General features: G+C 31.0%; 1 protein-coding gene across 1 annotated transcript; it reads left to right on the plus strand.

Moving 5' to 3' along the window:
* The first annotated feature begins 3,946 nt into the window (after positions 1-3,946).
* LOC126741425 (T-box transcription factor TBX6-like) lies at positions 3,947-13,116 on the plus strand. Its single transcript, XM_050447830.1, has 4 exons — positions 3,947-3,980; positions 4,047-4,149; positions 12,025-12,295; positions 12,400-13,116. Exons 1-4 carry the CDS (start codon positions 3,947-3,949, stop codon positions 13,114-13,116), a joined length of 1,125 nt encoding a protein of 374 aa, XP_050303787.1.
* The last annotated feature ends 244 nt before the right edge of the window (positions 13,117-13,360 follow it).

The raw sequence follows: 13,360 nt of genomic DNA on the forward strand, positions 1-13,360 counted from the left end.
TTTTGATCCATATCCAAGAAATTAAATTTTCCTTGCACATAACCATTTAACCTACCTAAAAAAATTAGGGTACATACTCAATTTTTTAAGACTGATGATATGCCCAATAGAATCAAAATTAAGATTGTAACCAAAATTATCATTGGAATTTGTATCCTTATGTTTTTTGTAAGTTACAGAAAAATGACAGGCAAACAACTTAACTATATCCTGATCTTCCTAAGTTGTTATCATGTTTCCAAAAGTTATTTGGAAATTTTGTGCTACATCATGATTTATTTTAGCAATGTAGGATTTATAGCAATTATCACTTACAACTTTACACCTATCTCCTAAATTGGAAGTTTTTATATTTTTTATATGCTGTTTTTTCTCTATGATTAATTTATAATTCACAACTCAACCAAGGAGGAAATTTAGATGATTTATATTGCCTAACTAGAACAAATATTTGAAGAGCAAAGTAGAGAATACTAGAAAATAGTTGACACATTTATTAACATTGTATTAACAAGTCCTGTTCTCAAGGAATAAAGGCAAAAACGTTATATACCGCGTGGCGTATTTACATACTATACTACAGCACAGAGCACCATAGAACTCGGCGGCTCCGCACCGCAATATAATATGTAGTTGAGAAATGCGCTTATTTATCACTACATACTATACTACGCTACAGAGCATTAGAAAGAAAAATCTTTTTATGTGATTTGTTTGGTGCTGTAAAATTGGTAGTAACAGAGTGAATAAATGTGTTATGATTATTATTGGTTTTCGTTTCATTTTTGTTGGTGATTTTAATATACAAGATGAGGCGTGTTGAAATATTTAATGAATTCAATGCTACTTTCAAATTTAAAAACAATGTTTTGGAAGTGTGTTATTTTCTTTTTATTTTACTCATCTATCTAATATTATCTACCATAGATTTGACATGTTACCTACCTATAGACAATATTACCAAACTTAAGGAGTTCATACAAACACCACTGTTATAATCAGTAAGAAAAAGCTATAAGAAATCATTCCATAATTTAGTAGGTCTATTTTATATAAAAAAATAAAAGAGATGATACCTAGTATTCATAACAAAAAGATTACATTCAATAGTACCTATCTTAACTAAAATAGCCCTAGAGGAAAATATTGATGACATGTTTTTTAAAGATATGATGGATACTTCTAACATAGAAGTGATCACAAATGAAGATAACAGAAAAGAAAAAGATGACACACTTACGTTTTTTCAACAAGATATGGTTCCAAATTTGCCTTCATCATCTTCACATCCAGATGATCTACTTAAGAGAAAAGAAGTTGCGGTAGAATAATTAGGTCAAAAATTTTCAAATCTCGTACAGATGGTTAAAAGAAACTCGACTCCTGAAGCAACAAATATAGAATGAAGAATATCTTTCGTGGAAAAATAATTAAAGTACAGGCTACGTCCACAAGTAGAAGATCGCAAAGATCTGGAATAACATCTGGATCAAAAATAATTCAGGCAGGAAGGCCAGCAAAAATAAATAAATCATCCGAAGACGTAAGGTTCCAAGGTCACTGAATCAAGCTGAGGACGGCAATAGCTATAACGCCAAATATTATTAAAAAGTTTATTTTAGGCTAAACAACTATAATAAAATACTAATTTAGATACTAATACAACTAATTAGATAATAAAGTTAAGATACCAACATAAAGTTTCGTAGACTGGGATATTTTATTTTTTATTTTACGTCAAGTACCTGTATTTATTTTTAATAAATATTTGTTTAATACCTATAAATCTGTTTTATTATTCTATTAAAATTAATCTAATAAAATAATCTCTTATAGTCGTATCCTTACTTGGTGCACCTTCTAATTCTAAACAGTCTGCAAACTTTTCTGAAATTGAAAAAAAATTTAAAGCAAACTTTATAAGAATACTTAACGTAGTCAAGCTTAACCACTGAAGGAGTTTTTAATTTAGTTTTTAATTTATATGAATTGCAGATTAATATAAATCAACTTTTGCACTATTACTATTTTGTGGTTCAATGTGTGGCTACGTTGAACATTTTTACCAACATAACGACATTTTTTTCGCTATTTTAGAACCCACCCGTATTATCCATACAAGCAGATTAATGATAAAAAAAAATAAAAAATATAAATCTGTACATTCTGAAGCAAAACCTATATTTTAAAATTAAACCAAATTTAGGAATGGACCAAAGAAATTACGTTTTACGTGTACGTATTTACGTACCTTTAAAAACCCACAATCCACTATTACAATTTTTAAAGTACAACACACCTTCACAACATTAGGTATTTGTTTTCAAATTTTCCAGTCGCATTATATTCATTAAATATTTAAATATCCTTTATCTTGTCTTATATCGAAATTGCCAGAAAAAAATAATTAATAATTATTTACTAATTATTTTGTATATATTAATTGTAATTATTTAAATTAATAAATAATTACACAATAATTAAATGTGTTACTACCAATTTTACAGCACCAAACAAATCACATAAAAACATTTTTCTTTCTAATACTCTGTAGCGTAGTATAGTACCTATTAAGATAAATAAGCGCATTTTTCAACTACATATTATACTGCGGTGCAGAACCGCCGAGTTCTAGGGTGCTCTGTGCTGTAGTATAGTATGTAAATACGCTACCGGGTGACATAGGAAAAAGAGAACACTTAATAGCTATTTTGATCTTAAAGATAAAGAAATGAAATTTGGTAGGGTGAAAGTTGCTTTTCGTCACCTTCTGTTTAACGGGAAGTGACACTAACTTTCTTGTTTTAAATGAGACACATGGTATATTATTTACGTATTGTGATAAAAAAACAATATTCTAAGAATAATGATTCTGCATTTGCTACTTTTTGTTTAATATTTACTTCTAGAAAAAATAATTTTTTTAAATTTTGAAATATGGTGCCATAAGTGCGTTGAAAGTTTTAATTTTTATTCGAGTAATCACGGAAAAATTAGATGGGAACAATCACTTTCGAAATGCAGATTTTTTTTTGTATAATTTGATATGGTTATTTTTTAAATCGGTTAATAAATAAGCCCATAAGAAGAAAAAACTATCTTATATAGCACGTATTTCTTGAATAGGAGGTTGCGTTTTGACGCGTTATTCAATTATTTTTCAATCAACATAATACATGACATCTTGTCAAGGGCAAGTTTACTGTTTATTAATATTTGAAATGTTTACTGACCGTATTTCTGAAACTGCATCTCAAAAATGGTTGTTCGTAATAATGTGCTATTTAAAAAAAATTAAATTGAAGTCCAAAAATATTGGTTTGAAAGTTTTAAATAGGCGCATAAAAAATTCAATAATAAGATATTATTTTTCCGTGATTACTTGATTAAAAATTAAAGCTTTTAACGCATTCATGGCACCCTATTTCAAAATTGAAAAAAATGATTTTTTGAATTGAGGAAACTCTTCTACGGACTACGGACATATTAAAACATGCTTGCTTTCATGCTAAAAACACACATTTTTGCCTACAATAAAATTATTAACAAGATAATTTATTACAAGATAATTATAAACAAGACATTGGCACCAATAAATCAAAACACGCGCCCAACGACCATAAGTAAATAAAAAACGATAACCGAGGGAGTTAAGGGTTCCATATATGATCATTATAAACCAATCGGGTAGGCAAAGTACTATAGAGCAGGTAGCCACCCTTCGTGCGGCCAATGGAAGGACTTCTCGTCTCTAAGAGGGTGGTACCCTTAGCGAGTGTTACCTACGACTGTTATAAGACCCTATTTTCACAATTTGCGAATCAGTTTTAAAAGCGCAACCGGGGTTAGGGTTGATAAAGTTGGAGTTTTATATCTTTGTGGCAGATTTTCGTGTTTGTTTTTTTCTCGAGTGGTTTTGTGAAGGCTTTTTTTAATGGAGAATATTATGGAGGTTCCCATGGGGTTTAATAACTATGAAGGTATGATACTTTTTTGGATTTCTTGATAGCATTAAGGTTAAATATGTTTTTTTTTGTTATTTCTAGGTGCCTATTTGCCCAATAAGTGTAAAGTTACGCTTAAGAATAAGCAGCTATGGAATCAGTTCCACAACTTGGAAACCGAGATGATCATCACCAAGTCTGGACGGTAAGTTCAAATTTATTTTTATGTAATTTGGGAAATTTGTTTTTAAAATTTTCGTTTTTTTCACTGCATCACCAACTTTGATTTTTTTTTAGTGTGTTATATCGAATTTTGTCTATTATGATGATGGCGTTTAAAAGACGAAACGCAGTATTTTTCTTAAATCATGTACCAGAAAAGAAGTGACAGTAGAATCTTGAAAAATTACATTGAAATGTTTCGTCTTTTAATCCATCATCAATATTATTTTTTTCTTATTTGTACCATATTGAAAATCGTCGATAATTGATGATGATGGTTAATGAACTTATTGATGTATAAAAAAGGAAATGTCCCGTTAATTTTAAATAATCAAATAGAGAGAGCAAGTCGCATTTATTAATAAATTATTTTAAAATCGGTTAAGCCAATTTCCCTTTTTTTTTCTTGGATTTTGTAGAAATTATTGAAATTTTGAAGTTTTCGTAACTGTTTATTGGGTGCATAAGGTATCAAGTATTTATTAGAAAACGTTAAAGTGATCTGTCAATTAAAGTAAAATGAAAATGCTGTAGTCTGTCTGTCAACAGTCAAGTGTCAACAGATTTTAAAAGTCAAAAGGTCAAATGCAAAAAAAACGGTAAAACTATTCAACTAAAGAATTTTTTCGATAATTTATTAGTAGTTTACCTGTGACTCAATAATTAATACTCGGTTAGACTCGATAATCAATAATTCCAATACATTTCAATGAGGTAATTAATAAAACAACAGTTTATTGTGATTTTATACAAATTTGGGTTTGTTGGAGACCTTGGAGTTTTACGTAAAACGAAAAAAAACGTAATATACAGGCTGTTTTAACATAAATATTGCCCAGTATTTCAATATAATGTATTTTTCACTTTCTATCATCAGCAAAAAAAAGGATAAACGACCAAATTATAAATCCTACTGAAATGCTAAGAGCTATAAATCAAGCTATTGATTGAACAGTTAACATCCTTAAATCGAAAAAAAAACTTCAAGCTAAAACTGAATTAGAGTGTCAAACGACTTAAAGAAATTGACCTAAAAAGGATGTTGATTTGGGATAAAATAATAAACCACCGATTTAAGGGATACGCCACATGCGGTTTCGGTGCCAATACTTAATATAAACAATACTAAAACCACTTCCTGGATTTATATTTCCGCCTGAATTCATGGACCAATTTTAATTCTTAGGGTTTTAATGCGATATAAAAATAATTTTCCTGATAGAAAAGACCTTGATGGTTGTAATTAGTGAAATCCTCGACTGGCGACACAAAAATTCCAAATTCGTTAAGTAATGTAAACACCACTTGAGAATGGCTTTTGTCCCTTTTGGTAATTACAAAAGGGTACTTACTTAGCTCCGAGGCCCTTTTTGGGGAGTTTTATCGTTCCAACGTTATTTTTAACGTGTCTACCCTTGTTACGAAGAACGTTTCTTTAATAAATAGTCCGTTTATGCGAAAATTCCTTAAGACATAATACGGGTTTTATTACCGTCGGCACCTGAGATTTTTGACGCCATTTAGAAAGGCTCGAGTGTCAATAAATGGTACAGTAAAAGTCAAGTACTTTTTACTGTCTTGAAGTCGTAAATAACTAATAAATGCGCCCACCTTTCCGATATAATGCGATTTCCGGTCAGATAACTTTTAAAGTAATGTTTGCGTTTCCGTTTCCGCTGATACTGATTTTTTTTTTAATTTTTTCGAAAGTTTAATATCTATTCTTACTAGTATATGGTTTTCTAGGGTAAATGTTTGGGATATTTAACTACAAGTATGTAATGCATAACCCTAATGGATCGGATCCAAAATAGACTTTTCTATTTTGGCTGTTTTTTGTTGCATAAATTTTGATTTGAAACACTTCTTTGTAATTTTTAGCCTCAAAGTTGGGCTGTTGATAAGAATACAATTAATTTAATTTGGCTTTTTTGGAACTCTCAATTATAACTAGAATTTATCATCCTTTCAATTTTAGTTACAACTCAGGATGCATAATTTTAATGCACCCGACGTACATTTTTGAACGACCAACAGAATCACAAAATAAGCAAAAAGAGTTTTAAAGTATTATTAATGATAATAGGGGTAAAGGCCCTGTTACAAGTTCCTAAGCTCAGATGAAATGAACCATTTTTATTGTTCTATGACCAAAGAATGAATTTCTAGTTTAGATACCACCACAGAACTTAAGTTGTATGGGTAATATATAAGGATCCTCATTCTTTGTTCTTAAGTCCTACCATATTGAGATCAGAAGAGTCATTAGAGGAAGAAATTCTGGTTTGGATGGACTCTCTGCTAGACTCTTTCAACATCTTCCAGATCAAGCCATTGAAGCTTTAACTGAATGTATCAATAATTCTTTTTCTATTGGAGTATGTTCACAAGAGAGGCAATCTCGATAATCCTTTTAATTTAAGACCAATTCATCTTCTTTAAAAAATTATTGAAAAAGTAGGAAAATCAAGAACGATAGCATTTTTAATTCAATATGGGATTTTGCCAGCGGCTTGCGCTTTGATACATACAAGAATACCACTGATGCCATATATTCTTTTTCTATAAAAATATGAAATGGCTTTAGCGGCAGTATTTTGTGACTTAACTAAAGTATTCGATTGCGTTAGTAATGAGTTACTGCTGAGGAATGTGAAGAATTGTGGATTTAGACGGTGGCTTTGTATTGGTCTTGTTCGTATATTCCTGGGAGATCTTAAATTGTGCCTGCTTAAGGCAAAATATCAGAAATTTCGAACTGATAAATAGGCAGAGAAGTGGCAGGTTTTTTGAAGTACAAATTGATAATAATACGGGGGAAGCATAAATTGCTTACTTTGCGTTACTTGACTCGCAACTTCACCATGCTTCATATTGCTTTCAGGGTTTTTTTGTGGCCAATATTTCTTTCACATATTTTACTACAATGGAGCCAAGGGAACATACACAACTCTGCTTTCAATTATTTTTTAGAATCTATAGAAGATTATTTTTAGAATCTCTGTGCTTAACTCATAAATACAAACATTTATTATTTTCTACTCCAAATCCACACAGTTACAATACAAACTATTCAAATTTCCTTATATCTCCCGAGATTAAAATTAACAAGGAATTCTTTTTGATATAAGGAGAAGAAAATGTATAGCCATTTGCATAAAGTAAAGCTTTAATTTTTACTATAAGGGCAACGAGTTCATTTTATACTCCAGAGAAATACTTTCAGTTCGGTTTCACTTGATTTCTGACTGTGATATTTGTTCAAACTGTGTTGCTACTATTGCTTACTAATATTATTTCTGTTTCATTTATGTATTTATCTCTATGAGTGAAAAGTATTATTCGTATATTCTTGTTAGGGTAGTAAATTATTATACATTATATGCTTTATTACAGCTTTGTCAACAAGATGTAAAAATCTTAGATAATACAGATCTCATTGACTTGACTTAATATTTGCATATACGGAATGTTTTCTAGGATTTTAGAAAAATATGAAATTGTCCCATATAAAGGCCTCTCTTGGAGCATTTTAACTTTGCATACATCATCTTAATGAGTCTAACGTACGTTTTTTTTTATTAATTTCATTTTAGGAAGAGGTTGCTACATTTGAAGATACATAAATATTGATGCAATTTTAAATAATAATTTTTACAAAGAAAATAAATAAATATTTAAATTTAAAGTTTAACAGGTTCTTTCTACTGATATTGATTAGATAAACTGTCATGGGGTATATATTTTTTTTATTCTTAGACAATAATATTAATTAAAATTAAACTGTTCGCCCTTTTAAATTGAACTACAAGTCATAATGCATAATTATAATGCACAGGCGTACGTTTTATTTGTACTCTTTTACCAGCTTAATATTTGCATATACAGAATGTTTTATATGGGCTTTCTCTTTTGGGTTTCTTTTTAGTTACAAAGTTAAAATAATCTGATTTTGGAAGATGACCATATGAAGGCTCCTTTTCATATTTTTTGTGATTTCAAGTGTGAAAGCTCAAAATTTTGAATATATATTTTAATAAGGACTTTTTGAGTAGTTTCAATAACAAAATTTTTAAATATAATTTCTACTTTTCCTAAGGAAAACTATTTAAAATGAAATTACGTAATATTTGCATACGAAATATTGATATTGTTTTCGCGACAAAAATTATTTATTGAAGTGTAAAATATTTTTGGAAAAATGTGGAAATTGTTTTATAGCATTTATGGAATTAATAATTAAAAGAAGGAAAAATCTTTTTCTTTTCCATAAAGTTTGGTTTTATAACGTTTAAACGTATAAAAAACTGTTTGATCCATGAAATATAATAATTTTGACTCTTACAACTGACAATCTATGTTTACAAATACTATACTTTAGTAATACTTTACAATAGCACATCATATCCAATCATTACCGTAACTACACCACTAGGCGGGGTGGTTATATATTAGAATTGACTTGTTGGAACCTTGCAGAGAAGTCATTCGTCCGTAAACTATTACTATCCACTGTTTTATAACGAATTGCCCTAACATGTAAAGACTATGGTACTACCAGGTTATAATGTCATAAACACGGTTCTGCTGAAAAATGCTTTCTACAGCATTGAGTAGTTTTTGTTGTATGATTTCTCTATTTAAAATTGAGACCACCCATGTTTTATTCTTCAATATTGTTAATTGGTCAAATTTCTGTTTTTAACTAGTAGCCCAGCAACACTATAAGTACTAAAATTTTAACTTTTCACCGTAATTTTGTATAGATCGCCAAACTTATTAGCGCCGTCATGCATTTAAAATGATAAAATGATTGTCTTATTTGTAAATAATGTGTACGTTATGAACTTTAATTTGCTATTTATAATTGTGATTGTATATCAAATACTCGAAATCTTATTTCTCCTATCACCAAGTCAATACAGTCATCTTAGATGTCATGTGTTAATAGAAAATTTTTGAGGTAATCTTGCCAAAATGTCCATATGAAAGTGGTGAATCTCGATGGCGCCCTTCGTATGAAGCTTATGTAAACTAGGTACTTAAGGGCAGCAGAATGCTCCCTCACTTGTTTGTCGGTACCGGCGTAGACAAAAAGGACAGGAGATAAGCCGTCTATTGTGGCGTCGCCTTAACACTTGATTTCATCGGCCAAAGAGTCCGCAAGAGCTGTTTTACGAGGAACGAGATGAGATGAGAGACAGTCGACGGCCACCCGGGACGAAACTGAAAAAATTTTGAGATTTTTACGATGGAACCCCTCTCGGTTCTGATTTAGTAGTGGCTGGCATATTGGAAATTATAGCTCTTTTGGGGTGTGGTAAGCCAGGTGAATCTCTACCGTAGAAAAATGATGATTTACATTAAAATGATTATTTTACGATGGTGGGCATAGGACGAAACACTCGATAACGAATCGAAAACCTTGACGTGGCTAAGGAAAAGTTACGAGGAAAAGGTTTTCTCTTTGAAGCAATTTATGATTTTTAGGTTCAAACTGCACTTTCAGGGTGCATCATTTTAAGAGTAAAAAGTAAGTGCTTCTAATTTTCTAAGTCAGTATTCCACTGCCTCTAAGTACGAAAAATAATTTTTTTAACCATTCATTGAAAAAGGCCTTCAAGCGCCTAAAAAAAGTTAGTTTAATTTTATGTGTAACAATATCGATATACACCAATTTACATGCATAATTTAAATGGTTATGATGTGCTTTTGTAAAATATTACTTAAGTGTAGTATTTCTAAACATAGATTGCTAATGGTAAGAGTCGACATATAGTGTAAATTATTACATTTGATGATTCAAACAGTTTTTTTAATGTTTAGAGGTTATAAAATAAAAATTTATATAAAAGAAAACGATTTTCACTTTTTTTAATGCTCATTTTTTTATTCATTTATTTAGAATCATGTCAATACAAATGTATATATCTATACAAATATAGCATTCGTGTATAGGCAGTAACTAACAAAAATCCCGTATATAATACTTATTCAAAAAACAACAATTAAAAACATCTTATAATTTTTGATATTTCTAATTTAAGTTGGAAGCATATTCATAACTTTTGGCCCTATGTAAGTTGCAAATCTTTGACTTGCTGTTGTATGTTGATTTCGTACATTTACATTTCTTCTTTGTCTTGTATTATGAGTATGGTTTGAAACTATTTTAAGCTGAACATTTTTAGAGTAAACATGAGAGTAGCATGAAAATAAAGTAGACGTATGTACATTTAAAATTGAGTTGCTGGATCATATTTAGAAAATCTATCAGTTCTAAATATGATTCTCAATATGTAATTTTGCACTTAGTGCGTAAAGAGCATTATCATGTAATGCACCCCAAACAAGAATACCATATCTAATTAGTGATTCAACCAATGTCTTGTAGATCATAAGTTATTATAATATTTAGAACTTTTCTCAGCTCCTAAAATTTATGAATAAAGCATCTAAATATTTTACTGAGTGCCACAGCTTTATCAATCCACTTAAGTTTCTTGTCAATTTGTTCTCCTAGCCTATTATCTACCTTCTTAATACAAAATACGCTACTATTACTATTTTTAATAGTTAATTTATAGATTTAAATAAATTCTATTCAATTTAGGGAATGGATTGAGTGGTCTATTTCAATTTAGTGAAACTGTTACGATGTAGCCTATTCACCTTGTTTGGACTTTTCTGGTCAAACTTTTCTGCGTAACTAGTATATGCCTGTTCTCTCGAATTCATCCGATGGCAAATACACATATGAATTGACTTTCTCTCGATCGCAGTTCAGCATTAATTTAGAATTTTTCTTTTCCAAGCAGTTGATAATTAATTCAGACATTTGATTATGAGCGATTTAAATTCAATTCAATTAATTTAGCATTAATTCTGACACAAAATTACAGGAGTTCTACTGGCTTAACATGGCTACGAGACGCAAGCTTCATTCTTTGGTATTATTTCACAAGATGCTACTTACAAAATGTCCTCCCTATTTAATAATAAAATGTCGTTTAAATGGCTAATTACGCCACCACCTCATAAAACTGTCTTTTTTTGACGATATTTTACATACAATGTATTTCTAGCTATGCAACTATGCAATGCAAAATATGACATATTTCTGAATTAATTTCTTTTTTAAATTAAGTATTTTTATTAAACTCTTGTAGATCTAAATTTTGAGAAAATGTTGACATTCTTTTCTTTGCACAGTAAATTATCTAATCCTCTTTGTGAATTATATTCATGGCATCATCGGAAATTAAAAAAAATTATGTGTCATAGACGCTTACTAAATTTGTCAAATATCAAAATAGTGACATCTTGCATTTGAAACTAAAACAGATCGCAAGATGGCGACGTTTTGAATACAAATGTCATTTAAAAACTGTACATTGTTGTACCTGCCATATTACGTTTCTACGGTGGATATCTTACTAGCGGCCATAATAGGCCTTCAAAGGACCAAATTTAAAATAACAAAAGGTCATATAACGTACGGGCAAATGCTTCTGTATATTTTGGTGGTTTCGTTTACAAAGGTGCCGACATGGCGCAAATCCTTTCACTTTATGTGTTAACAGTAGAAAAGACACGAAGAGAGGCAACATCTCTTTTGTGCTACTAAATGGACGAATTTCATCCTCGGATTGCCACGAGAGTGTCTTCCATTGTTTGAAAAGTACCGCAATGCTTTTGTTTGGGGGATATTTATCCCGCTTACTGTTTGTTTGGATTAAAGATGCCGCAAAGTAGGACTCTCTTGATTATTTTGTTAGGCCTATTGAAACCTAATTAAAATAGAACCCCGTGTTGTGTCCGTGGGAACAATTTTAATATTTTACTTTTTTTATTTCAGACGTATGTTCCCATCTCTCCAGATTCAGATAAGCAATCTAGAGCCGCACTCCCTGTACTGTGTTTTCTTGGAAATGGTACCCGCGTCCAGATGCCGATACAAGTACTCATCTTCAGGTGGGTGGGCTCCAGCAGGTTCCGAAGAAGCTCAGAGCCCCCACAGGTTGTACTTACATCCTGAAGGACCAGCAAAGGGTGAATATTGGATGTCGCAACCAGTGAGCTTCGGGAGGTTGAAGCTGACTAATATGCCCGCCCCTCCAGCTGGACAGGTAATAGTTTTTCCTATTAGCACAGTTCATAATATCCTATAAATATGTCTATATTAACACAGATAACAGTAATATTTTAATAATAAAAAATTATTTATTTCCAGATTGTTCTGTCGTCAATGCACAAATACCAGCCACGTATAATCATCGCAAAAACCTCAGATCCAAGAACGTTAGCCTGGGCCCCAAGCAGTTCCGTAGTCTTTCCTGAAACTCAGTTCATCGCCGTTACAGCGTACCAAAACGAAAAAATCACTCAGCTTAAGATCGACAATAATCCGTTTGCCAAAGGTTTCCGTCAAAATGGCCAAGCGAAGTGCAAGAGGAAGAGGATTTGCGTAGAAGAAGACAAGGAGGAGGAGGAGCCGATTTGTGTTACTGACGATGATATGGAACGGATTAATGGAAGCAGCAATTCGATTTCAGACTTGGATGTTGGATCGCCTAGAAGCAGATCAGCATCCGAGAGTGATAAAGCGTCGGTGTGTTCCTCGCCATTGTCAAGACAAGGCAGTCCTACCGTTAAGTGTGCTAAGACTAACGATATGACCGATGTGGCTTCTGGTAGATCATTGAATTCTACTTCAGTAGCGCCGTCGTTGTCATCTCCCTCATTTTGTCCTTATCCTATGGTTCCGAATAATCCTTACTATCCCTACTTTTCGTTTCCTTACGGTTATGGATCTGGTTACTCCTACCCTCTGCCAGAGTATTACCAAAGGGGAGCAGTACCGCCATATTATTATGGTTTTACAAGGATGGAAGCAAAGCCGTCAAGAAGATTTACTGATTTTTCCATTAAAAGTATTTTAGGTTGTTAATGGTTGTAATTTTAATTGTTTAAGATGTGATATTAAATTATATAAATATTTTCTTTTATTATATGTATAATGTTTCGAATGTATAGTGTATAAATAAGGTTAAAGGTGCAATCTGATAGTAGTTAATGTTAATTAATTTAAATAAATATTTTTTGTATTAATAATAATAATAATAGTAATTTATTATATACATTTTCTTTGCTTTAATAAATAAATGAATAAATATTTATTTAAGAAGTTTCAT

Source organism: Anthonomus grandis, chromosome 10 (assembly GCF_022605725.1).
Source record: "Anthonomus grandis grandis chromosome 10, icAntGran1.3, whole genome shotgun sequence".
Classification (NCBI taxonomy): domain Eukaryota; kingdom Metazoa; phylum Arthropoda; class Insecta; order Coleoptera; family Curculionidae; genus Anthonomus; species Anthonomus grandis.

Bases quoted from the DNA above. Each gene is read 5' to 3' on its own strand.
- LOC126741425 (XM_050447830.1), top strand. From the start codon at position 3,947: ATGGAGGTTCCCATGGGGTTTAATAACTATGAAG. The intron at 3,981-4,046 runs GTATGATACTTT...TGTTATTTCTAG, and splicing joins GGGGTTTAATAACTATGAAG to GTGCCTATTTGCCCAATAAG. The intron at 12,296-12,399 runs GTAATAGTTTTT...ATTTATTTCCAG, and splicing joins CCGCCCCTCCAGCTGGACAG to ATTGTTCTGTCGTCAATGCA.